Source organism: Takifugu flavidus, chromosome 1 (assembly GCF_003711565.1).
Source record: "Takifugu flavidus isolate HTHZ2018 chromosome 1, ASM371156v2, whole genome shotgun sequence".
In the NCBI taxonomy this organism is placed as follows: Eukaryota; Metazoa; Chordata; class Actinopteri; order Tetraodontiformes; family Tetraodontidae; genus Takifugu; species Takifugu flavidus.
In genome coordinates, this window is record NC_079520.1 from 3,680,416 (window position 1) to 3,705,948 (window position 25,533).

At 45.7% G+C, this 25,533-nt stretch overlaps 3 protein-coding genes, 1 long non-coding RNA gene and 3 other non-coding genes across 10 annotated transcripts; 4 read left to right on the forward strand and 3 right to left on the reverse strand.

The window, feature by feature from the left end:
- Positions 1 to 230: 230 nt before the first annotated feature.
- On the reverse strand, positions 231 to 2,020 carry LOC130531677 (uncharacterized). Its single transcript, XM_057043800.1, has 2 exons — positions 1,417 to 2,020; positions 231 to 1,265 (listed from the first exon to the last, which is right to left on the reverse strand). Exons 1-2 carry the CDS (start codon positions 1,780 to 1,782, stop codon positions 231 to 233), a joined length of 1,401 nt encoding a protein of 466 aa, XP_056899780.1. The 5' UTR covers positions 1,783 to 2,020.
- A 3,142-nt stretch (positions 2,021 to 5,162) lies between these two features.
- Positions 5,163 to 5,245, forward strand: trnal-cag (transfer RNA leucine (anticodon CAG)). Its single transcript has one exon. It is a non-coding gene; the product is annotated as a tRNA-Leu (tRNA).
- A 2,818-nt stretch (positions 5,246 to 8,063) lies between these two features.
- Positions 8,064 to 8,146, reverse strand: trnal-cag (transfer RNA leucine (anticodon CAG)). Its single transcript has one exon. It is a non-coding gene; the product is annotated as a tRNA-Leu (tRNA).
- A 3,321-nt stretch (positions 8,147 to 11,467) lies between these two features.
- LOC130513086 (uncharacterized) lies at positions 11,468 to 13,904 on the forward strand. Its single transcript, XM_057011664.1, has 5 exons — positions 11,468 to 11,861; positions 11,943 to 12,270; positions 12,349 to 13,150; positions 13,238 to 13,447; positions 13,538 to 13,904. The coding sequence occupies exons 1-5, from the start codon at positions 11,614 to 11,616 to the stop codon at positions 13,858 to 13,860; spliced, it is 1,911 nt and encodes a 636-aa protein (XP_056867644.1). The 5' UTR covers positions 11,468 to 11,613; the 3' UTR covers positions 13,861 to 13,904.
- A 1,010-nt stretch (positions 13,905 to 14,914) lies between these two features.
- On the forward strand, positions 14,915 to 15,937 carry LOC130513172 (uncharacterized). The gene is made up of 3 exons (XR_008946636.1): positions 14,915 to 15,216; positions 15,551 to 15,757; positions 15,844 to 15,937. It is a non-coding gene; the product is annotated as an uncharacterized LOC130513172 (long non-coding RNA).
- On the reverse strand, positions 15,520 to 21,630 carry LOC130513095 (uncharacterized). Of its 4 annotated transcripts, XM_057011699.1 has the most exons (10): positions 21,257 to 21,630; positions 20,987 to 21,073; positions 20,765 to 20,881; positions 20,620 to 20,679; positions 20,008 to 20,507; positions 19,599 to 19,926; positions 18,677 to 19,477; positions 18,381 to 18,589; positions 17,911 to 18,290; positions 15,520 to 17,767 (listed from the first exon to the last, which is right to left on the reverse strand). In XM_057011699.1, the coding sequence occupies exons 1-7, from the start codon at positions 21,374 to 21,376 to the stop codon at positions 19,340 to 19,342; spliced, it is 1,350 nt and encodes a 449-aa protein (XP_056867679.1). In that variant the 5' UTR covers positions 21,377 to 21,630; the 3' UTR covers positions 15,520 to 17,767; positions 17,911 to 18,290; positions 18,381 to 18,589; positions 18,677 to 19,339. The 4 variants fall into 4 exon arrangements, with proteins under 4 accessions (XP_056867679.1, XP_056867672.1, XP_056867656.1 ...); XM_057011692.1 differs by lacking the exons at positions 19,599 to 19,926; positions 20,008 to 20,507; positions 20,620 to 20,679; ... (1 more) ...; positions 20,987 to 21,073; positions 21,257 to 21,630 and having other exon boundaries at positions 17,914 to 18,290; positions 18,677 to 19,334; XM_057011676.1 differs by lacking the exons at positions 19,599 to 19,926; positions 20,008 to 20,507; positions 20,620 to 20,679; ... (1 more) ...; positions 20,987 to 21,073; positions 21,257 to 21,630 and having other exon boundaries at positions 18,677 to 19,334.
- A 1,594-nt stretch (positions 21,631 to 23,224) lies between these two features.
- trnal-cag (transfer RNA leucine (anticodon CAG)) lies at positions 23,225 to 23,307 on the forward strand. The gene has a single exon. It is a non-coding gene; the product is annotated as a tRNA-Leu (tRNA).
- Positions 23,308 to 25,533: the final 2,226 nt, after the last annotated feature.

Below are 25,533 nucleotides of genomic sequence, written 5' to 3' on the forward strand. Positions count from 1 at the left end.
ATTCTATTTATTTGGTGATTTTATATGCATGTGTGCTAAATAAATAATTCAAACTCAAATGCAGCAATCATGAGACTTAGTAACACAGTGGTTGTAGACTTTTTTTTTTTGCATCCCTAGGTATGTGTTCATAATAGTATGGCCCTCGGAGGACTTTATAAAAATTGAAATGGCCCTCGATATGAAAAGGGTTCCCCACCCCTGATTTACAACAAATTATTTCCAAATGACTATTTACAAATTGTTTTGACTTTTTTTTTTCCCAGTTCTTCCAGCCACTGCTCCTTTGACAAGTGTTCTGTACTGGGACAGAACACTTTGCCCCGGTACTGGCTGTGGCCGGTTTCAGCGTTACGGAACTCCCCACATCTTTTGCATTTATTTCCGCTGTCTGTACGCTTATACGGCCTCTTTGATGGAAGAATGATGGCAGAACCTGGGATGATGAGGGGACCCTGCATAAAGGTCACCGGTACAACCAATTGAAGCACCCCAGCTGGTGGCAAAAGCTGAGGTACCACAAAAGGTACTGGTGTAGGTACTGGGGCTATAGCAAAGAGCTTCCTTTTTGCTCTTTGCCATGCCTTGCCTGCCGTACTGCGAGGCAGCTGGTACTGGAGCTCCTCCCGTGCTTGCATGGGCTCCGCCGGGCGCACTCTTGCCTCCTGAAGAGGCTGTGCAGACACTGGGAGGGCTGTAGGCAGGACAGTACCCTGCAGCCTCACGGAGAGCTCCAGTCCTTTTTGCCTCCGGTTGTGCCACTGGATGAGGGTGTTCTGGTTCACCTCAACCAGTTGAATGTCTGTGTCCTGCATCACAAGCGCATTGCCAGTGACAAGCTGTCTGATTCGATGGTAGTCCCTCAGAATTAAAGACCACCTCGAATCAGTCTTCTTGCCACGTTTCAAGGGGCTCGGATGCAGGTTGCACAACCTTATGAAAATGTTCTCAACCAGCCGGCAGCAGTCAGGCCGCTGGGCAGGAACGCTACTTGCCCCCAGCGTACAGCGAGTGGTGCTCTCCACACCAGGGGTTGTTGAGGGCTTCTTAGGTGTTCTAAATCGGCCGCTCAACAGTCTGCCCTGGTGCCGTGCAGCATAAACCACCTGCTGTTTGTCATAGTCCTGCAGGTTCTGCCACAGGGAGATGATGCTGTCGGTCTGCTGCCGGTTTAAAAAGAGGGCTGTCTGCTCCCGAAGCTCCACCAGGTACTCGCCAAGGCTGTCCACGTGCTGGTACCCAGGCCTGTTTTTGTCATCAACAACCTGTGCAAATGATTAAACATTTTAGATAAGAATATAAAGCCTTCACTGACACTGAACATTGACAATATGTTACGTGACTGTATAAACATAATGTTTTTAAAAATTGTACAGAGCTATACTCATACATTCTAAATAGCATTCTGTCACCTACCACATCTTCAGCTGCAGCTACAGATGTAGTAGCTGGAGCGCTGGTATGCAGCACAGATGGGTTGGCAGCCACTGATGACCTGGGTGCTGTGGCGCTTGGAGCTACCGGTGTAGAAGGCTTGGGAGCTGTGATGGTGGGTGTCCAGGGTGCCGTGGACGAGACAACTGATGTGGCCACAGTGGCAGTAGGAGCTAGAGAGGGCTCAAGGACCTTGACTACTGTCGGATCTTCTGGGAGGTCAGAGAAACCCTCCTCTTCCTCCACGCTGTCCACCACATCATGCTCTTCAATAAGCTGAGCCGTCTCCTCTGAATCGGGGTGCATATCTTGCAGTGCCTGGCCAGTCTGCCTGAAGAGAAACAGCATCCTGATGAGCTCTCCTGAAATAACAATGATTCATACACCGTCAGAAAAATTAATAAAATATTTGAATATTTAGGGACATCACTCATGAGCTCACGTGTGCTTACTGGTGTAACGGGGGGTGTCACAGCTCCATTCTCCCACTTCCCTCCTGTCCCTCTGCCTCAGTAATTTTCTACTCTCCCTGCCTCTGCTCCACTCTACCTGTCAGCCACTCCCACCCCATCAGCTCAACTCCACTCACCTGCAAGCACAGCTGCAGCTTATTACCAATCAGCCCTGCTTATTAGCCTCCCCTGCACTCTCACTCTTTGCCTGATTGTTCTTCAGCATTTCCATGAAAGACTCTCCAGCACTTCTTACCTGCCTGACCTCCTGTTGCCCAACCTTTTTGCCTCTGACCTGCCTGCACCGCCTGTCTCCTGGTAAACTCACCAGCCTTCTGTCCCTGACCACGGCTTCTGCCTCAGCGTTTCTGGTTCCTGTCTGGTCCTGACTTCTCCGCCTGGTCCTGACTTTGCTGCAGCTCATCCCCAGTCTGCTCTGCTGCATTGTCGGCCTCATCTCCTGTAAGCCCCTCTCTGCCACTCCTGCGCGCTGTAAACGGAACTGTATGGTTCTGAGGGTTCACGTCCTTCCCCCTCGGTTCCGCGTTCTGGCTCAGCTCAACCCAATCCCAGAGCCTGAAACCCACAGACTTTGTGTGGGCCCTGAGCCTGAAGAACAGACTGTTTCCTGTGTTTCCTTGTCTGCCTGAGTTCCTGTTTGCCCATGTACTAATAAAGGTCATTACCACCGGTCCCAGCTTTCCAGAGTGCTGCTTTTGGGTCCCAATTACACCCGTCACAGGGTGGGCAGAACTCCGGTGCCAACTTCCTGCCGAACAGCCTCTGATAATTGCTGTTCACACAGTGAAGCAGGTCACCAGAGTAACTGCGGAGAGCAGATGACCCAGAGGAGAGGGCTGCAGCTTTTTTCCTCTCACGCTACTGTTTATAATAATTTATACAAACTATAATGTTACTGAACCATTACTGCTAATAAAGTAATGACACTACAGCGTTGTCAGTAAAGTAAGTGTGAAATAGACTTCCACCCCCTTCCCCGTCAAAATGTCGCTCCACTGTAGTAGCAGCAGTGGGGGTGGGGGAGTACAGGCCACAACAACGTAATAAAGGAGTTAATACTCCACACCGCAAATATGTCACAAGCGCACACTTTAGCCGGTGGATGACTCTATTGTAGTTTTGCAAAAATCCGTCGACGTATTAGTAACTAGCGGCTAGCGAAGACTCGCGAAACACGAACATGTAACGGATCATGTAAACGTCACGTATAAAGTTGTTGGTAAACAAACACAACATGACAAAATTGAAAACAACGCTAGTTCTCCCGCTAGTTCTCTTTCTATGTTGCTGCCCTATTTGCAAGGGCATATCTTTTCAAAACAAGAAGACAGACATGAATCGGACACTGTTTAGATGTTAAAATCTGCAAAGCAGACAGCTCACAGCTGGAGAATCATTCAAATGGAACATTTTCTACTCCCGTTAAGTGCTTCTGCTGCTGGTGGTGGTGGTTGTTGGGGGACTCAAAATAAAAGTAACATGGTGAGCAACAAACATGGTGGAGCAGCCAAGGTAGAATTGGAGGTTGTTCCTCCAGAGTTTTGGAGGTGAGTAGGCTCCACCTTGCAGTAGAAACATGACGCTGTGAAAAGGCGAGGTGGATGGTCACTGTAACCAGATCAGACCTGTTACCTTCCTGTTTATACCAGCCTGCATGTGCAAAGTGTTTTGCAATAATCTGGTGTGAAGGGAGAAGTTGCCAAACAAACTGTGGGGAGAAGATCGATGAAAATGTTTTATATCTTCAATAATAATTGGTCTCAAAATTTTGGATTTGATAACTTAAAAAGTTCTCAAAAGTTGATAACTTTTTTTCTGTACGCCAAGAGACGTATCCCTGTGTATGTCTGATGTTAGATGTCTGCGTAGATTCTCAATCATCCAGGTCATAATTATCTAAGGTGGTTTGCTTTGTCAACTGGACTTTTTTTTCTTCTCTTTTGAAGACGTTTCGCCTTCTATCCATAAGGCTTCTTCAGTTCTGAACTCGCTGGGGACAGAGCTTGAAAATACAGCCCTTGTGGACCATAAAGCCCTTGTGCTAATGATCTGGGTGGTCACCTGAGAGTCGTTGGCAGGGTCGTTCAACCTAGTTTCAGTTGGTGTGTCTCCCCTTTGTCTGCTGGCTCACATGGTGGTGAGTCACTAGGTCTCCTAAAATGGTGTGAACGTTTGGTTTGTTGTTGGAAGGAGTGGAGTACTGCATTGTATGTGGGTAATAGGAAGTGCCATAGCCCAGCATCTCTGTTTAATGATGGTTTTTCAGTACCCATACTTGGCTGTCCTCAAAGGAGTGCCCGCTCTCCTTTAGGTGTAAGTGGACTGCTGAGTCCTGACCTGAAGAGGTGGCACACAGTAGTAGCCACTGGTTCTCCACGGTCTGGCTCATGCTTTATTGTGTTTCTGATCAGACATGAAAGTGGGTAGACAAATATTACAGACCAACGTTGCAATCTTCAGTTCAAAATTGCTTGAAACTTAAACAAAGAATATTCAGAATGTATTCTGGAAAGTTTTACTCTTATAATTTACCAACAGCAAACGTGCACCTTGCTCCTTCTCACGACAGCTGGCGTGAAACACAAGCCTATATGTAACTGCAATTGACATGTGCAGTACAGCAATGATCCGCCAGATGGCAACCGCACCACATTAATAAGAATATGTCAGGCTGGCGTTTCCTGGACACGCCAGGAGATGTTGCAATTACTGTTGCGGTCTCTCGGTATGTCTCGGTATGGAGTTAAAGTTTGCTGCTATATAGCATTTGTCCAACAGAGCATCCATCCATCCATCCATCTTCTACCGCTTATCCGGGGTCGGGTCGCGGGGGCAGCAGCCTAAGAAGAGAAGCCCAGACTTCCCTCTCCCCAGCTACCTCTTCCAGCTCATCCGGAGGGATCCCCAGGCGTTCCCAGGCCAGTCGAGAGACATAGTCTCTCCAACGTGTCCTGGGTCTTCCCGGGGGTCTCCTACCGGAGGGACATGCCCTGAAGACCTCACCAGGGAGGCGTCCAGGGGTCATCCTAACTAGATTCCCAAGCCACCTCATCTGGCTCCTCTCAACGCGGAGGAGCAGCAGGTCTACTCCGAGTACCTCCCGGATGGCAGAGCTTCTCACCCTATCTCTAAGGGAGAGCCCAGCCACCCTACGGAGGAAGCTCATTTCGGCCCGTGTACCCGTGATCTTGTTCTTTCGGTCATTACCCAAAGCTCATTACCATAGAGGAGGAGAGCTCAGAACCTGGGTTCCATGTCAGGATGGCCGAGTGGTCTAAGGCGCTGCGTTCAGGTCGCAGTCTCCTCTGGAGGCGTGGGTTCGAATCCCACTTCTGACATTTTAGTAGCTGTTGCAAGAAAAAAAGCCTCTATGAAAATTTCACAATAATATCACGTATCCACTGGTTAATTGCTGCCTTTTAAATAATTCAGAAAGTCGAACAGCAAGAACAAATACATCAAATACAAATAAAAGAAGGAAGTATACAAAGCCTGAAGTTTCATCCAAGTGGAAAAAGAAAAACAGCAAATTCTTTGCAATTCCTCAGTGTCAAATTTCATTTTCACTTTCTATGTTGCTGCCATATTTGCAAGGGCATATCTTTTCAAAACAAGAAAACAGAGAAGACAGACATGAACAGGACACTGTTTAAATGTTAAAATCTGCAAAGCAGACAGCTCACAGCTGGAGAATCATTCAAATGGAACATTTTCCACTCCAGGTAAGTGCTTCTGCTGCTGCTGGTGGTGGTTGTTGGGGGACTCAAAATAAAAGTAACATGGTGAGCAACAAACATGGTGGAGCAGCCAAGGTAGAATTGGAGGTTGTTCCTCCAGAGTTTTGGAGGTGAGTAGGCTCCACCTTGCAGTAGAAACATGACGCTGCGAGAAGGCGAGGTGGATGGTCACTGTAACCAGATCAGACCTGTTACCTTCCTGTTTACACCAGCCTGCATGTGCAAAGTGTTTTGGAATAATCTGGTGTGAAGGGAGAAGTTGCCAAACAAACTGTGGGGAGAAGATCGATAAAAATGTTTTATATCTTCAATAATAATTGGTTTCAAAGTTTTGGATTTGATAACTTAAAAAGTTATCAAAAGCTGATAACTTACACTGGGCTAAACAAAAACAGTTTTGCAAAATTAGCTTTTTAAAATGAAGAATACTACATGAGTTATAATAATTCATGGTGAATTTGAAAAGCTTAAATCCAGAACATTCTTGTCCAAACAAATGGAGGAAGCCAAAGCAGACTTTCTGAAAGAAATTTGGCTGGAATGAGCCTATAAAGTGCAGATGATAAAAAAAAAACATGAGCCCGTCCCATTATGAGCCAGGTTCAACAGCACTCCTTCTTAAACGGACATTGCAACAATAATTAATGAAGGTCTAAATTTTTTTTTTTTTTTAAACAAAACCTAACAACCGTGTAACATCATCAAATCCCAAAACAAATGTCAGAAAACACTCCCAGAACTGTGGAAAAGCCATAATATGACTTACGACGTGGCAAACAACATCTGTGCTGCCTCAGCTTCCTCAACACCCAGAGGGTTTGATTAAGTGAACGGTAGAGCTGCTAAATGCTGTTAAATCATGTTCCAAAGTTACAGGCAAGAGGAGGCTGCAGGGCCACCTGAAAGCACACATTTCCTTCTGGAGAGTCTCCCAGATGTGATACAAGCAAAAAAGCCATTGTGGCTTTCACACAGCAGAACTCACAGAGAGAAAGTGCTGAATATTATTTGGCCTTCAGGGTGGACAGTGTCAAAAAATTCAACTAATCCAAATCCATCCTTGCTTTCAGATGGGAAATCACTTGCAGTGAAATGAAAGCTGTGGCCAGTGCAGCTGGAAAGTTTCAAAGTTGCATTTTCTGCCCGAATAAAAGCTCCTGCGGCATCTGAATGTGCAGCGGAGCGTGTGGATTTGTCTCATGCATTTGAGGAAACAAATCAGGATGTGAAATAAACCGTGGGAAGCAAACAAAGACATTTGCAGATGTGTGCTGCGCAAATCATTCATCTGCAAAGACACAACCTGTCTCCAGAGATTGAGAAGTACCACAACGTCCCTCTACTGTCCCCAATCGAAGGAGACATTTTTATGTATGTCTGGGACAAACCAGCACTTTTCTGCCCTCAACACTTGTCCATCAGGGGACAAAAGCTTCCAACAGAGAAAAAATTTAAACCACTTCAGCAAATAGTATTCTTTAGTTTTACTCTAAATTAATCTTAAGAGAACTTCTAATGACAGAAGTTAGAGGAATACCCTCATCAGGACTGATACTAGCTTCTACTTCTAGGTTAATGTCTACACTGCTGCAGCAGAACCTACAATTAAAACATGTTGTACAGAATGTTGGTAGTTGAACACAACCTGCCAAACCTCTCTGTCTTTGCAATTCAGTGAATCATTAGAAGAATCCACACACCTCATTGGACATACGCAGAGTCAAGGCAGGTACCAACACTAACCTGACATGGTTGAATAAATATCTTTCTGAAGAGCTGTCATTGCTGTCATTATTTTCTTTTTATAAAATTGTTCAGCAGAGAATGATCAGCAACATTGGATGTCAATACCAACAGATAAATCAGACAATTATGTGACATCCTGCATCTTATAATGTCCTCATGTAAATGAAACCTAATTGATTACAGAGGGAAGGGAAATGACTCATAATATGTCGAGACCTCAGAGTATTCAGAGATCACGAAGGCCTATTTAAAAGCCTCCAAATACATCATCCTTCTGGATAGAAGGCGAAACGTCTTCAAACAGAAGAAAAGCAGTCCAGTTGACACAGAATTCTACCTTGGGTTCCTTCTGTCCAACATTTCCGCAGTTTGTGGGGCGGTTGTCAGGGGACCCTGATTAGCTGAAACATCCAGATAAAATAGACTACCTGCATTTATAGACAGTGTTGTAATTTTCAGAGCAAAAATATTGCTTAAAATGCAAACAAAAAATATTGAATATATTTCCGCAATGCCTTTATTGTTGTGGTTTCCACCTATTCTTATCTTTTGGCAGGGATTCTTTACCAGAACTGCTATATAAAAAAAGAATCTACGCAGACATCTTACATCAGAGATACCGAGGGATAAGTCTCTTGGCGTACACAAATAATAATAATAATAATTATAATAATGTCAGAAGTGGGATTCGAACCCACGCCTCCAGAGGAGACTGCGACCTGAACGCAGCGCCTTAGACCGCTCGGCCATCCTGACTTACTCGTTCCGCCACTTCCCTCTGGTGGCTAACATCTGTACTACACTAGGAAGTGTTCACAACAGCAAACATCAAGAGTAAAACATTCTGAATCTTCTTTTTTGGCAATATTTGCCCTGAAAATGACAACATTGGCTACACATACAGGTAGTCTTTTTGGCAGCTATCCAGGGTCCCTCGACCACCACCCAACAAACCATCCTTCCGTGTATGAATTGATATTAAAAAGAATGGTAGAAGCCTATACAAGCAACAAATGTCATATCTATCATAACTAAAATTATCTTTAAATTTCTGGTACATCAAAAACGATGTCAGAAGTAGGATTCGAACACTTCCGTGTGCAGTACAGCATTGATCCACTAGAGAGCAATCACGCAACGCTTGTGGTTCAGTGCGACACTGCCCACAGAAGTGTGACATGCGTTGCAGCGCGTTTAACGTCAGCTGTAGCTGAAAACCACAACAGTCAAACTATCCAGAATACATTTGAATACTCTGAAAATTAGAGGAAAAAAGGCACCTCTTCCTTGTATTTCAAGTGCAAATGCGAAAACTCAGTTTTTCATGCAAACTTGATGAAAATAATATAAGTGATCATTCAGCGTCAACATTCAACAGACCATGACCTGAATGCCTAACGGTATTTGATTCAATAAAAAAAAAAGTTATTTCATTCTCTAACATTGGTCAGTGCTTTCTACCTAACCTGAAACATATGATCTAGTCCAGTCAGCAGTATCATAAAATGTCTTCAAACATTACATTAGTGACAGCAGCATGCATGCACATCTTCCCTGTATTTCCAAAGAAAATACAAAAGCTAGTCTATCCCTCCTGTTATGTTGTGACTTCAAGTCAGCTTTTGAGCTGGTCATGAATTCAGAAAATAATTCTGAAAATGAGAAATCCAACCCAAAATTAAGAGGCTATATTAAACGTGTGGTTGCATGTAACAAATGTTCCAATGTCCGCACAGCTGAAATCTTAATTTATGGTAAAGAATCACTGCTAAAATATAAGAAACTGAGCAGGTTAACAAATTTTAAAGCTAAACAGAGTGCTGCTGATCTTTGATCTCCTCGGAATTGTGTTCTTAGTCTTCAGGCATAGTCCAAAAGCTAATGTCAGAGGTGGGATTCGAACCCATGCCCCCAGGGGAGACTGCGACCTGAACACAGGCAATCTAAAGGCAATTGCGAAAATATTTTCAATATTTTTTGTTTACATTTGTGATTGCCCTCTGGTGGATCAGCGCTGTACTACACACAGGAGTGTGACACGCAAAACGTATTTACATTTTAAGAGTAAATGAGTGACATGAGTGACAGCAAAATGCAATCACTTCTTCGATGTATTTAATTTTAAAAAAACGAATCTAGTCTATTATGTCCGCCCTCTCCTTGCTGTAAACCACAATAATGCCAGAAGTGGGATTCGAACCCAGGCCTCCAGGGGAGACTGCGTCCTGCGCGATTTTGACAGCGTTTATACAGGATCAGCCAATCACCGCAGCTTCGAACTTCATACCTCAATATGATTGGTGGATCCTTCCCCTTCGGCTAAATTCCCCTCGTTGACCAATCACAGCGCCCAATTATTGAAAACCGGCAGGTTGATCCCGCCTCCTCGTTTTTTTTCGCTCATTAAATTGCGCACAACCGCTGTTCGTTCATTTCTTAGCAGAAAGCGGCAAATAAACAATATTGACATGGTGAGTGTTTAGCGACACACACGAAATGGCCGATTATATATATTATTTGGGAGAACTAGCGTTGTTTTCGACTTTGTCATGTTGTCGTGTTATATGTTCGTGTTTCGCGAGTCTTCGCTAGCCGCTAGTTGCTAATATGTCGACGGGTTTTTGCAAAACTACAATAGAGTCATCCATCGGCTAAAGTGTGCGCTTGTGACATATTAGCGGTGTGGAGTATTAACTCCTTTATTACGTTGTTGTGGCCTGTACTCCCCCACCCCCACCCCCACTGCTGCTACTACAGTGGAGCGACATTTTGATGGGGGGGGGGGGGGGGTGAAAGTCTATTTCACACTTACTTTACTGACAACGCTGTAGTTTCGTTACTTTATTAGCAGTAATGGTTCAGTAACATTATAGTTTGTATAAATTATTATATACAGTAGAGTGAGAGGAAAAAAGCTGCAGCCCTCTTTCATTCCATAAAATTAAATACATGAAATGCTGCTGATCTGAGCGTCAAATGTTCACACACTCTCATGCAGATGCCCTCGGTGGGTTCAGGGCATGACCCCTAATGTCTGCTCATACGTTTATTTTGATGGCATTTAAATAATGTCTGTGTATTTATGTCATCAAAGGCAGCAGCAAAGAAATCACACAAGGCGATGGGAGACGGAGAGTGGATGTCTCGCCTTGGTCAGTTTGCCAGCACTGGGGTCTGGCCTGCAAGGGAGGGCAACAGGCCAGCCCCCCGACAAAGAAAATGGTTTGATTTGTATAAAAAGGTAAGTAGCTTATTAAATTATACTATTAATACTGATAGAAATTGGGCCCTATATTAATTCCAAGGATTTATAATTTCTAGGTTGAATAAATGTGGTATAATGTAAATTTGTAATTACTAAAAAAGAGAAGCAATCATTTAAGATGTATGAAAAACCTTTTAAGCAAATTACTGTTGTTTTCAGATTGAGAAGTGCCCAAAGATGTCCCATGGACAAAGATCCTTGTTCGGGGACATGATAAATTGCATCTGTGGGTTCCACGTACAGAAGGTAACAGTGTGTGTGTGCGTGCGTGAGTTCGTTTCAGTTTAGTTTATTTGTAAAGTGCAGTTAAGTAATGATGCTTCTGCTCCGTCATGAAGGGACAGCCAGCTGCAGCAGCTGTCTCTCAAGCTCCTGCTCCTGCTCCTGCCCTGCAGCAAAGCCCTGCAGGCAGCGATGTCCGAGGGACCCCAGTGTTGCCCCTGGCAATGGTATTTGGATAGTTATTCACATTTAAAAATTGACAATAATCAGATTGCCTCAAATGTGAGTGTCTTCTTTTCCTTTTGTCTACAGACTCCACCAGCTCCTGCCCACAGTTCCCCGTCTTCTTCAAGAGTGTCTGCCACTGTGTCTGTAAGTAATACTAGATTTAATTTAATGTTGTGTAGAGCATGGGATGTGGTTATTAACAGTGTCGGCTGTATTGTCGTTTTGTTGATTTGGTTCTGTTTTGTCTTTTGTATAGACTGCTGCCTCCAGCCCTCTTGAGTCCACTCTTGGGACGCCAGCAGGAAATCAGCTGCCCCATTTATGGTCAGAGACCTTGCCGGTTGAAGACCATAAATGGATTTCTAAGCGGCTTTTCCGAACTGGACCCAAGGGAAAGCTGGCGCTTCAGGACCACCTAAAGCTCTGGTACTTCCCACCTCAGCCCAGCGGGGTGTATAATCAGGCTCCAGGTCCAGACTGCTTTTTTGCCCATCCACTTCTTGTCTGGATGCCATACAAGTTGTGGAAGGTGAAGGTGGTCTGTCCCAACCAGGGCTGTGGGCTGCACCAACTAAGTGGTGCGGGCCTGCATAAGAGGGCACGGCAGGTTCTGGATGTAGATCGGACCTACAACATGGTGGCAGAAACTTTAATCTGCAATAAATGTAAATCCTCCCATGTGTCATGGAGCCAGACTGTGCTCACACAACTGGACCTGGCACATCGGTCAGAATTTAGGGTCATCCTTACACGAAAGTGAGTATTTTCTTTCTCGCCATGTCTTACACACAAGTTTGTACAATATTCTTACTGATATGTTTTCTATCTATATCCAAGGTACGCTTGTGATATAAGGGTGGTCCGGCTTCTGCGGGACAGAGGACTGGGCAACAGTCCGACTCGTCTCCTGAAGCAGCTGAGGGAGAACCACACAGAGGAGTGGCTGAACCGAGTGGCACGGTACACCACGGAGTGTGTGGACTTCCTCCAGCGGCCAGGACTGTTGCCCACGGTCTTCCCTGAGCCTCCACAACCTGCTGTGGTGCCTAGCTGTAAGTGGCTGCTGTCAGTTTACAGCCAGGACGTCCTGACGAGGATGGAGGACATCCAGGCCCGGATCACATCCGTTTACGGATCCATTTTAAAAATGGATTCCACAAAAAAGGTTATTATATAATTGCAATTAGAACGCCATTTTTCTCAGTCATCATCACGGAGGTCCTATACATTTTATGTGTTTCAGATCACAAAGAAGTTGGCAGGGACAGCAGAGGGGACAGCACTCTGGCTGACTTCAGTTGGCAATGAGTATGGCCAGATACTCATGAGTGTGATGACCGCTCAAGATGGAGCAGGCCTGGACCTGATGGCTGCAGGTCTAATGAGAAGATTCCAGGAGGCTGGTGTGGATCCCCCTGTGCGCCTCTATGTTGATTGTGGATGCTGCGCCCAGTTGGGAGAGACAAAGATGAGTGCCAGATTCAGTGGATGGCCAGACCTTGCCATCAGGCTGGATATCTGGCACTTTATGCGCCGACTCGCTGTGGGCTGCACAACCAATGCTCATCAGCTGTATCCGCTTTTTATGTCACGTCTATCGGCGTGCATATTTGAGTGGGATGCTGCTGATTTAGCTCGGTTGTGTGAAGCTAAAGAGCAGCAGTTCAGGGCGCAGGGCTCGTCTGTCCCTACTGGCGACATCCACAAGCATCTGTCGAGGGAGGAGCTGACTCTGCATTGCCGGAGAAGGACACGTGGGGAGGAGACCACCGTCCAGCTGGTGGAGGAGCTGCTACATACCTTGATGGGAAGCAGAGGCAATGACTCCCTTGGAGTTCCCCTGCTTGACAGCGAGAGGATGGAGCACATCTGGAGGGTCCAGAAGAAGCACGTAAAGTGCATCCAGGATCTGCCAGGTGTTGCTCTGTACATCAAGACAGGGGAGCTCTCAAAGGGAGGAGTGATTCTCCCCATTTATAGATGTGCAAGGGGCTCGACATCTCTGAAGTCTTTTCACCGCCACCACCTGAACCGGTTCATTCCAGGTGTGTCTGACAGACTCGTGTGTTGTGTAATCTAAACCAATCCAATAACATTTTCATCATTTTAATTTTTTTACCATGCATTTCCAGGGACCTCTGCCAACAGTGTAAATTTTCAAATTTACCTGTTGGAAGGGCTGCACAGGTGGAACCAGGACCATGATGCTGCAGCCCTCTCCTCTGGGTCATCTGCTCTCCGCAGTTACTCTGGTGACCTGCTTCACTGTGTGAACAGCAATTACCAGAAGCTGTTCAGCAGGAAGTTGGTACCGGAGTTCTGCCCACCCTCCCGTTACACCGGTAAGCACACGTGAGCTCATGAGTGATGTCACTAAATATTCAAATATTTTATTAATTTTTCTGACGGTGTATGAATCATTGTTATTTCAGGAGAGCTCATCGGGATGCAGTATCTCTTCAGGCAGACTGGCCAGGCACTGCAAGATATGCACCCCGATTCAGAGGAGACGGCTCAGCTAATTGAAGAGCATGATGTGGTGGACAGCGTGGAGGAAGAGGAGGGTTTCTCTGACCTCCCAGAAGATCCGACAGTAGTCGAGGTCCTTGAGCCCTCTCTACCTCCTACTGCCACTGTGGCCACATCAGTTGTCTCGTCCACGGCACCCTGGACACCCACCATCACAGCACCCAGGTCATCAGTGGCTGCCAACCCATCTGTGCTGCATACCAGCACTCCAGCTACTCATCTGTAGCAGCAGCTGCAGATGTGGTAGGTGACAGAATGCTATTTAGAATGTATGAGTATAGCTCTGTACAATTTTTAAAAACATTCCGTTTATACAGTCACGTAACTTATTGTCAATGTTCAGTGTCAGTGAAGGCTTTATATTCTTATCTAAAATGTTTAATCATTTGCACAGGTTGTTGATGACAATGCACCAAGAGCAAAAAGGAAGCTCTTTGTTATAGCACCAGCACCTGCACCCGCACCAGTGCCTTTTGTGGTACCACAGCTTTTGCCACCAGCTGGGGTGCATCAATGGGTTCTTCCGGTGACCTTTATGCAGGGTCGTCCCCTCGTCACCCCAGGTTCTGCCACTCTTCCATCATCAAAGAGGCCGTATAAGCGTACGGTCAGTGGTAATAAATGCAAAAGATGTGGGGAGTTCCGCAACGCTGAAACCGGCCACAGCCAGTACCGGGGCAAAGTGTTCTGTCCGAGTACAGAACACTTGTCAAAGGAGCAGTGGCTGGAAGAAGTGAAAAAAATGTCAAAATAAATTGTACATAGTCATCTGGGAATGATTTTTGTTGTAAATAGTTGAATATTTTTATACAAAAATTGTTTTTCTGTTAATATATATTGGTTTGTTAATCTTTTTTACAAAAGTATTTCTATTTTCCCATTTTCTGGAGGGAAATAAAACTCTTTGACAATCAGAAGTGAGTTTTTTTTTTTGACAGTATGCTGATGTTTCCAAGGTCACCGGTTCAAATCCCTCCCGCGTTCGTCCAAAAAAACTAAAACAAAGATTAAAAATACATATTTCTCATCAGACAGCCAGGAATATATAATTATGGGCACAAAAGCCCCCCTTCTCTCTTTTCCTGTTTTTCCTTTTCCTTCTTCCCCATCTTTGACGGTGCGACATGCGTGTTTTTGACAGCATTTAGACGGGATCAGCCAATCACCGCAGCTCGGAATTTCATACCTCAATATGATTGGTGGATTCTTCCCCCTTCGTTTAAATTCCCCTCGCTGACCAATCACAGCGCTCAATCTTTGACAACCGGCAGGTTGATCCCGCCTCCTCGTTTTTTTTCGCTCATTAAATTGCGCACAACTGCTCTCACGCTACTGTATATAACAACTTATACATACTATAATGTTACTGAACCATTACTGCTAATAAAGTAACGAAACTACAGCGTTGTCAGTAAAGTAAGTGTGAAATAGACTCCCCCCCATCAAAATGTCGCTCCACTGTGTTGCATCATACACGGAGACTGGGGGCACTAGAAAGGGAGGAGTGGTATTACATTTCACTGTGCCAGCGGTTCCACGTCTCTGGAATCGTTTCACTGCTATTTGGATTGATTCATTCCAGGTTTGTGCTAAATGTTTTTGTTACCAATGATAAAAGAATTTGTTGGCCTATGGGCCACAGTGATTTTGGGTTCTAACCATTACCTTACAGTGTTCTCTGTGTAAAACTCTTTTTTTCTCATTTATCAGGAATCTCTTACACTTTTCTTACTATTTATGTATATACTGTATATATGTCTTATTTTATTTTATTTATCTTATTCTAGTGTTGTCTTCTTTATGTTGAATGTCGCAGCGTCACACCAAGACAAATTCCTAGCTTGTGTAATACTGTGTATTACATGAACAATGGCAATAAATCTGATTCAATTCAATTCCTTTACTTGTTTTTCAAGGGAACAGTGCAAACCTGAACTACCACATCTACCTTTTGGAAGGACTCAGTCCCTGGAATCAAGACCGGGCCGCTGCTGCTGTCACAGCTGAACCTTCAACTTTGCACACGTACACAGGGGAGTTGGTTCATTGTGTGAACAGCAACTACGAGAAGGTGTTTGGCAGTAAACCTTTTCCAGGGTTTTCACCACCTGCAAACTATACAGGTAGTGTCAAATATGCCTGTGTGCATTGTTTTTATTTGAGTTTAGGATGGTTCTGTTCAAAATTTCCTGATGTAATATTTTCTCAGGGGAACCCATTGGGGTGCAGTACTTGCTGAGGCAGAATAATGAACCTCTACAAGACATGCACCCCAATTCTGAGGAGACATCCCAGTTGCTGGATGTTGAGGAGCCAAAAGATGCAGATGAGGGATTTTTTTTTTTTTGGGAGATGGAAGCTACACTTGCCGATCTAATGGTTTCAGATCCCATCACAGAAATCCCCCCTCCTTCAGCTGTCCTTTGTCCTTCAGCCGTGCCTCCTCCACATTTTATTTTCCAGGCTGTAAACAACCACAGCATTCCTGGAATGGACCGTGTAGATGAACTGGCTGAATACTTGGTGGCGCTACGTGAGCAGGCAGGATTGGATTGACCCTGAACAATGAACATGTTTGTGGCAGAGTCTTGACAAATTTGGCAAAGACAGGGTTGTTTATGCTGCAAGACATCAGGACTGGTTGCTAACTGGATGCTTCAGGTCTCCTAGAAAGAAGGCTGTGTTCACTCCTGGAGTCCAAAGCACAAAATGGTGTGTTCTTGGCTGAAGTGGTTCACCAGCTCAGTGGCCAAACTGTTGTCGCCTGATTGAAATGTCAGGCGAACATTTGTCCGTCAAAGATGGGGAAGGGGGAGGAAAAAGAGTTAAAGGGGGCTTTTCTGTGCCCATATTTATATATTCCTGGCTGTCTGATGAGAAATCCGTATTTTTAATATTTGTTTTAGTTTTTTTGGACGACCGTGTGAGGGATTTGAACCGGTGACCTTGGAAACATCAGCATACTGTCAAAAAAAAACAACACTTTTGATTGTCAAGGAGTTTTCTTTCCCTCCAGAAAATGGGAATATAGAAATACTATTGTAAAAAAATTACCAAATAAATTCTTGCATAAAAATATTCAACTATTTACATTATTCCCAACTGACTATTTACAAATTATTGAATTTTTTTTTTTTCACTTCTTCCAGCCACTGCTCTTTTGACAAGTGTTCTGTACTCGGACAGAACACTTTGCCCCGGTACTGGGTGTGGCCAGTTTCAGCGTTGCGGAACTCCCCACATCTTTTGCATTTATTTCCGCTGTCTGTACGCTTATACGGTCGCTTTGACGGAAGAATGGTGGCAGAACCTGGGGTGACAAGGGGACCCTGCATAAAGGTCACCGGTACAACTAATTGAAGCACCCCAGCTGGTGGCAAAAGCTGAGGTACCACAAAAGGTACTGGTGCTGGGGCTATAGCAAAGAGCTTCCTTTTTGCTCTTTGCTGTGCCTGGCCTGCCATACTGACAGGCAGCTGGTACTGGAGCTCCTCCCGTGCTTGCATGGGCTCTGCAGGGAGCACTCTTGCCTCCTGAAGAGGCTGTGTGGACACTGGGAGGGCTGTAGGCAGGACAGTGCCCTGGAGCCTCACGGAGAGCTTCAGTCCTTTTTGCCTTCGGTTGTGCCACTGGATGAGGGTGTTCTGGTTCACCTCAACCAGTTGAATGTCTGTATCCTGCATCACAAGCGCATTGCCAGTGACAAGCTGTCTGATTCGATGGTAGTCCCTCAGAATTATAGACCACCTCGAATCAGTCTTCTTGCCACGTTTCAAGGGGCTTGGATGCAGGTTGCACAACCTTATGAAAATGTTCTCAACCAGCCGGCAGCAGTCAGGCCACTGAGCAGGAACGCTACTTGCCCCCAGCGTACAGCGAGTGGTGCTCTCCACACCAGGGGTTGTTGAGGGCTTCTTTGGTGTTCTAAATCGGCCTCTCAACAGTCTGCCCTGGTGCCGTGCAGCATAAACCACCTGCTGTTTATCATAGTCCTGCAGGTTCTGCCACAGGGAGATGATGCTGTCGGTCTGCTGCCGGTTTAAAAAGAGGGCTGTCTGCTCCCGAAGCTCCACCAGGTACTCGCCAAGGCTGTCCACGTGCTGGTACCCAGGCCTGTTTTTGTCATCAACAACCTGTGCAAATGATAAACATTTTAGATAAGAATATAAAGCCTTCACTGACACTGAACATTGACAATGTGACTGTATAAACGTAATGTTTTTAAAAATTGTACAGAGCTATACTCATACATTCTAAATAGCATTCTGTCACCTACCACATCTTCAGCTGCAGCTACAGATGTAGTAGCTGGAGTGCTGGTATGCAGCGCAGATGGGTTGGCAGCCACTGATGACCTGGGTGCTGTGGCGCTTGGAGCTACCGGTGTAGAAGGCTTGGGAGCTGTGATGGTGGGTGTCCAGGGTGCCGGGGACGAGACAACTGATGTGGCCACAGTGGCAGTAGGAGGTATAGAGGGCTCAAGGACCTCGACTACTGTCGGATCTTCTGGGAGGTCAGAGAAACCCTCCTCTTCCTCCACGCTGTCCACCACATCATGCTCTTCAATTAGCTGAGCCGTCTCCTCTGAATCGGGGTGCATATCTTGCAGTGCCTGGCCAGTCTGCCTGAAGAGATACTGCATCCCGATGAGCTCTCCTGAAAGAACAATGATTCATACACCGTCAGAAAAATTAATAAAATATTTGAATATTTAGTGACATCACTCATGAGCTCACGTGTGCTTACCGGTGTAATGGGAGGGTGGGCAGAACTCCGGTACCAACTTCCTGCTGAACAGCTCTGGTAATTGCTGTTCACACAGTGAAGCAGGTCACCAGAGTAACTGCGGAGAGCAGATGACCCAGAGGAGAGGGCTGCAGCATCATGGTCCTGGTTCCACCTGTGCAGCCCTTCCAACAGGTAAATTTGAAAATTTACACTGTTGGCAGAGGTCCCTGGAAATGCATGGTAAAAAAATTAAAATGATGAAAATGTTATTGGATTGGTTTAGATTACACAACACACGAGTCTGTCAGACACACCTGGAATGAACCGGTTCAGGTGGTGGCGGTGAAAAGACTTCAGAGATGTCGAGCCCCTTGCACATCTATAAATGGGGAGAATCACTCCTCCCTTTGAGAGCTCCCCTGTCTTGATGTACAGAGCAACACCTGGCAGATCCTGGATGCACTTTACGTGCTTCTTCTGGACCCTCCAGATGTGCTCCATCCTCTCGCTGTCAAGCAGGGGAACTCCAAGGGAGTCATTGCCTCTGCTTCCCATCAAGGTATGTAGCAGCTCCTCCACCAGCTGGACGGTGGTCTCCTCCCCACGTGTCCTTCTCCGGCAATGCAGAGTCAGCTCCTCCCTCGACAGATGCTTGTGGATGTCGCCAGTAGGGACAGACGAGCCCTGCGCCCTGAACTGCTGCTCTTTAGCTTCACACAACCGAGCTAAATCAGCAGCATCCCACTCAAATATGCACGCCGATAGACGTGACATAAAAAGCGGATACAGCTGATGAGCATTGGTTGTGCAGCCCACAGCGAGTCGGCGCATAAAGTGCCAGATATCCAGCCTGATGGCAAGGTCTGGCCATCCACTGAATCTGGCACTCATCTTTGTCTCTCCCAACTGGGCGCAGCATCCACAATCAACATAGAGGAGCACAGGGGGATCCACACCAGCCTCCTGGAATCTTCTCATTAGCCTGCAGCCATCAGGTCCAGGCCTGCTCCATCTTGAGCGGTCATCACACTCATGAGTATCTGGCCATGCTCATTGCCAACTGAAGTCAGCCAGAGTGCTGTCCCCTCTGCTGTCCCTGCCAACTTCTTTGTGATCTGAAACACATAAAATGTATAGGACCTCCGTGATGATGACTGAGAAAAATGGCGTACTAATTGCAATTATATAATAATATATATAATGTCAGCAGACACTTTTAGAAATATTTTTATTAACCTTTTTTGTGGAATCCATTTTTAAAATGGATCCGTAAACGGATGTGAGCCGGGCCTGGATGTCCTCCATCCTCGTCAGGACGTCCTGGCTGTAAACTGACAGCAGCCACTTACAGCTAGGCACCACAGCAGGTTGTGGAGGCTCAGGGAAGACCGTGGGCAACAGTCCTGGCCGCTGGAGGAAGTCCACACACTCCGTGGTGTACCGTGCCACTCGGTTCAGCCACTCCTCTGTGTGGTTCTCCCTCAGCTGCTTCAGGAGACGAGTCGGACTGTTGCCCAGTCCTCTGTCCCGCAGAAGCCGGACCACCCTTATATCACAAGCGTACCTTGGATATAGATAGAAAACATATCAGTAAGAATATTGTACAAACTTGTGTGTAAGACATGGCGAGAAAGAAAATACTCACTTTCGTGTAAGGATGACCCTAAATTCTGACCGATGTGCCAGGTCCAGCTGTGTGAGCACAGTCTGGCTCCATGACACATGGGAGGATTTACATTTATTGCAGATTAAAGTTTCTGCCACCATGTTGTAGGTCCGATCTACATCCAGAACCTGCCGTGCCCTCTTATGCAGGCCCGCACCACTTAGTTGGTGCAGCCCACAGCCCTGGTTGGGACAGACCACCTTCACCTTCCACAACTTGTATGGCATCCAGACAAGAAGTGGATGGGCAAAAAAGCAGTCTGGACCTGGAGCCTGATTATACACCCCGCTGGGCTGAGGTGGGAAGTACCAGAGCTTTAGGTGGTCCTGAAGCGCCAGCTTTCCCTTGGGTCCAGTTCGGAAAAGCCGCTTAGAAATCCATTTATGGTCTTCAACCGGCAAGGTCTCTGACCATAAACGGGGCAGCTGATTTCCTGCTGGCGTCCCAAGAGTGGACTCAAGAGGGCTGGAGGCAGCAGTCTATACAAAAGACAAAACAGAACCAAATCAACAAAACGACAATACAGCCGACCCTGTTAATAACCACATCTCATGCTCTACACAACATTAAATTAAATCTAGTATTACTTACAGACACAGTGGCAGACACTCCTGAAGAAGACGGGGAACTGTGGACAGGAGCTGGTGGAGTCTGTAGACAAAAGGAAAAGAAGACACTCACATTTGAGGCAATCTGATTATTGTCAATTTTTAAATGTGAATAACTATCCAAATACCATTGCCAGGGGCAACACTGGGGTCCCTCGGACATCGCTGCCTGCAGGGCTTTGCTGCAGGGCAGGAGCAGGGGCAGGAGCAGGAGCTTGAGAGACAGCTGCTGCAGCTGGCTGTCCCTTCATGACGGAGCAGAAGCATCATTACTTAACTCATTGCATTAACTGCACTTTACAAATAAACTAAACTGAAATGAACTCACGTACGCACACACACACTGTTACCTTCTGTACGTGGAACCCACAGATGCAATTTATCATGTCCCCGAACAAGGATCTTTGTCCATGGGACATCTTTGGGCACTTCTCAATCTGAAAACAACAGTAATTTGCTTAAAAGGTTTTTCATACATCTTAAATGATGGCTTCTCTTTTTTAGTAATTACAAATTTACATTATACCACATTTATTCAACCTAGAAATTATAAATCCTTGGAATTAATATAGGGCCCAATTTCTATCAGTATTAATAGTATAATTTAATAAGCTACTTACCTTTTTATACAAATCAAACCATTTTCTTTGTCGGGGGGCTGGCCTGTTGCCCTCCCTTGCAGGCCAGACCCCAGTGCTGGCAAACTGACCAAGGCGAGACATCCACTCTCCGTCTCCCATCGCCTTGTGTGATTTCTTTGCTGCTGCCTTTTATGACATAAACACACAGACATTATTTAAATGCCATCAAAATAAACGTATGAGCAGACATTAGGGGTCATGCCCTGAACCCACCGAGGGCATCTGCATGAGAGTGCGTGAACATTTGACGCTCAGATCAGCAGCATTTCATGTATTTAACTTTATGGAATGAAAGAGGGCTGCAGCTTTTTTCCTCTCACTCTACTGTATATAATAATTTATACAAACTATAATGTTACTGAACCATTGCTGCTAATAAAGTAACGAAACTACAGCGTTGTCAGTAAAGTAAGTGTGAAATAGACTTCCACCCCCCCATCAAAATGTCGCTCCACTGTAGTAGCAGCAGTGGGGGTGGGGGAGTACAGGCCACAACAACGTAATAAAGGAGTTAATACTCGACACTGCTAAAATCTCACAAGCGCACACTTTAGCCGATGGATGACTCTATTGTAGTTTTGCAAAAACCCGTCGACGTATTAGCAACTAGCGGCTAGCGAAGACTCGCGAAACACGAACATATAACACAACATGACAAAATCGAAAACAACGCTAGTTCTCCCAAATAATATATATAATCATCCATTTCGTGTGTGTCGCTAAACACTCACCATGTCAATATCGTTTATTTGCCGCTTTCTACGAAGAGATGAACGAACAGCGGTTGCGCACAATTTAATGGGCGAAAAAAAACGAGGAGGCGGGATCAACCTGCCGGTTTTCAAAAATTGGGCGCTGTGATTGGTCAGCGAGGGGAATTTAACCGAAGGGGGAAGGATCCACCAATCATATTGAGGTATGAAATTCGCAGCTGCGGTGATTGGCTGATCCTGTTTAAACGCTCTCAAACTTACGCAGGTCGCAGTCTCCCCTGGAGGCGTGCGTTCGAATCCCACTTCTGACATTAGTTTTTGGACTATACCACAAGACTAACAATGCAATTCCCATTCACATCAAGAGAAAATATGAGATCAGCGCTCTGTTTAATTTTAATATTATATAATCTAGTATTTTGGCAGTAATTCCTTACCAGAACTGCTATATAAATAAAGATTTCTGCTGTGCGGACATTCAGACATTTTTACAGGCAACCACACGTTTAGGCGTGGGTTTGAATCCCACTTCTGACATTCCTACTGTAATTGTAATATCCCACTTCCTGTTGCAAGAAAAAAAGCCTCTATGAAAATTTAACAATAATATTGCTTATCCACTGGTTAATTGCTGCCTTTTAAATAATTCAGTAAGTCAAACAGCAAGAACAAATACATCAAATACAAATAAAAGAAGGAAGTATACAAAGCCTGAAGTTTCCTCGAAGTGGAAAAAGAAAAAAACACTTGCAATTCCTTAGTGTTAAATTTCATTTCATTTTCACTTTCTATGTTGCTGCCATATTTGGGGGCAGCAGCCTAAGAAGAGAAGCCCAGACTTCCCTCTCCCCAGCTACCTCTTCCAGCTCATCCGGAGGGATCCCCAGGCGTTCCCAGGCCAGTCGAGAGACATAGTCTCTCCAACGTGTCCTGGGTCTTCCCGGGGGTCTCCTACCGGAGGGACATGCCCTGAAGACCTCACCAGGGAGGCGTCCAGGGGGCATCCTAACTAGATGCCCAAGCCACCTCATCTGGCTCCTCTCAACGCGGAGGAGCAGCAGGTCTACTCCGAGTTCCTCCCGGATGGCAGAGCTTCTCACCCTATCTCTAAGGGAGAGCCCAGCCACCCTACGGAGGAAGCTCATTTCGGCCCGTGTAGCCGTGATCTTGTTCTTTCGGTCATTACCCAAAGCTCATTACCATAGAGCAGGAGAGCTCAGAACCTGGGTTCCATGTCAGGATGGCCGAGCGGTCTAAGGCGCTGCGTTCAGGTCGCAGTCTCCTCTGGAGGCGTGGGTTCGAATCCCACTTCTGACATTTTAGGAGCTGTTGCAAGAAAAAAAGGCTCTATGAAAATTTCACAATAATATCACGTATCCACTGGTTAATTGCTGCCTTTTAAATAATTCAGAAAGTCGAACAGCAAGAACAAATACATCAAATACAAATAAAAGAAGGAAGTATACAAAGCCTGAAGTTTCATCCAAGTGGAAAAAGAAAAACAGCAAATTCTTTGCAATTCCTCAGTGTCAAATTTCATTTTCACTTTCTATGTTGCTGCCATATTTGCAAGGGCATATATTTTCAAAACAAGAAAACAGAGAAGACAGACATGAATCGGACACTGTTCAAATGTTAAAATCTGCAAAGCAGACAGCTCACAGCTGGAGAATCATTCAAATGGAACATTTTCCACTCCAGTTAAGTGCTTCTGCTGCTGCTGGTTGTTGGGGGACTCAAAATAAAAGTAACATGGTGAGCAACATGTGGATTCTACTAAAGCCCAAACATGGTGGAGCAGCCAAGGTAGAATTGGAGGTTGTTCCTCCAGAGTTTTGGAGGTGAGTAGGCTCCACCTTGCAGTAGAAACATGACGCTGCGAGAAGGCGAGGTGGATGGTCACTGTAACCAGATCAGACCTGTTACCTTCCTGTTTACACCAGCCTGCATGTGCAAAGTGTTTTGGAATAATCTGGTGTGAAGGGAGAAGTTGCCAAACAAACTGTGGGGAGAAGATCGATAAAATGTTTTATATCTTCAATAATAATTGGCTTCAAAATTTGGGATTTGATAACTTAAAAAGTTCTCAAAAGTTGATAACTTTTTTTCTGTACGCCAAGAGACGTATCCCTGTGTATGTCTGATGTTAGATGTCTGCGTAGATTCTAAATCATCCAGGTCATAATTATCTAAGGTGGTTTGCTTTGTCAACTGGACTTTTTTTTCTTCTCTTTTGAAGACGTTTCGCCTTCTATCCACAAGGCTTCTTCAGTTCTGAACTCGCTGGGGACAGAGCTTGAAAATATAGCCCTTGTGGACCATAAAGCCCTTGTGCTAATGATCTGGGTGGTCACCTGAGAGTCGTTGGCAGGGTCGTTCAACCTAGTTTCAGTTGGTGTGTCTCCCCTTTGTCTGCTGGCTCACATGGTGGTGAGTCACCAGGTCTCCTAAAATGGTGTGAACGTTTGGTTTGTTGTTGGAAGGAGTGGAGTACTGCATTGTATGTGGGTAATAGGAAGTGCCATAGCCCAGCATCTCTGTTTAATGATGGTTTTTCAGTACCCATACTTGGCTGTCCTCAAAGGAGTGCCCGCTCTCCTTTAGGTGTAAGTGGACTGCTGAGTCCTGACCTGAAGAGGTGGCACACAGTAGTAGCCACTGGTTCTCCACGGTCTGGCTCATGCTTTATTGTGTTTCTGATCAGACATGAAAGTGGGTAGACAAATATTACAGACCAACGTTGCAATCTTCAGTTCAAAATTGCTTGAAACTTAAACAAAGAATATTCAGAATGTATTCTGGAAAGTTTTACTCTTATAATTTACCAACAGCAAACGTGCACCTTGCTCCTTCTCACGACAGCTGGCGTGAAACACAAGCCTATATGTAACTGCAATTGACATGTGTAGTACAACAATGATCCGCCAGATGGAAACCACACCACATTAATAAGAATATGTCAGGCTGGCGTTTCCTGGACACGCCAGGAGATGTTGCAATTACTGTTGCGGTCTCTCGGTATGTCTCTGAGTTAAAGTTTGCTGCTATATAGCATTTGTCCAACAGAGCATCCATCCATCCATCCATCTTCTACCGCTTATCCGGGGTCGGGTCGCGGGGGCAGCAGCCTAAGAAGAGAAGCCCAGACTTCCCTCTCCCCAGCTACCTCTTCCAGCTCATCCGGAGGGATCCCCAGGCGTTCCCAGGCCAGTCGAGAGACATAGTCTCTCCAACGTGTCCTGGGTCTTCCCGGGGGTCTCCTACCAGAGGGACATGCCCTGAAGACCTCACCAGGGAGGCGTCCAGGGGTCATCCTAACTAGATGCCCAAGCCACCTCATCTGGCTCCTCTCAACGCGGAGGAGCAGCAGGTCTACTCCGAGTTCCTCCCAGATGGCAGAGCTTCTCACCCTATCTCTAAGGGAGAGCCCAGCCACCCTACGGAGGAAGCTCATTTCGGCCCGTGTAGCCGTGATCTTGTTCTTTCGGTCATTACCCAAAGCTCATTACCATAGAGCAGGAGAGCTCAGAACCTGGGTTCCAT

Coding starts and splice junctions, on each gene's coding strand:
- LOC130531677 (XM_057043800.1), bottom strand. CDS start 1,782: ATGCTGTTTCTCTTCAGGCAGACTGGCCAGGCACTGCAAGATATGCAC. Junction 1,266..1,416: donor TAGCTGCAGCTGAAGATGTG/GTAGGTGACAGA, acceptor TCATTTGCACAG/GTTGTTGATGACAAAAACAG.
- LOC130513086 (XM_057011664.1), top strand. CDS start 11,614: ATGCCATACAAGTTGTGGAAGGTGAAGGTGGTCTGTCCCAACCAGGGC. Junction 13,151..13,237: donor CCTGAACCGGTTCATTCCAG/GTGTGTCTGACA, acceptor ATGCATTTCCAG/GGACCTCTGCCAACAGTGTA. Junction 13,448..13,537: donor CCCACCCTCCCGTTACACCG/GTAAGCACACGT, acceptor TTGTTATTTCAG/GAGAGCTCATCGGGATGCAG.
- LOC130513095 (XM_057011676.1), bottom strand. CDS start 18,276: ATGCAGTATCTCTTCAGGCAGACTGGCCAGGCACTGCAAGATATGCAC. Junction 17,768..17,910: donor TAGCTGCAGCTGAAGATGTG/GTAGGTGACAGA, acceptor TCATTTGCACAG/GTTGTTGATGACAAAAACAG.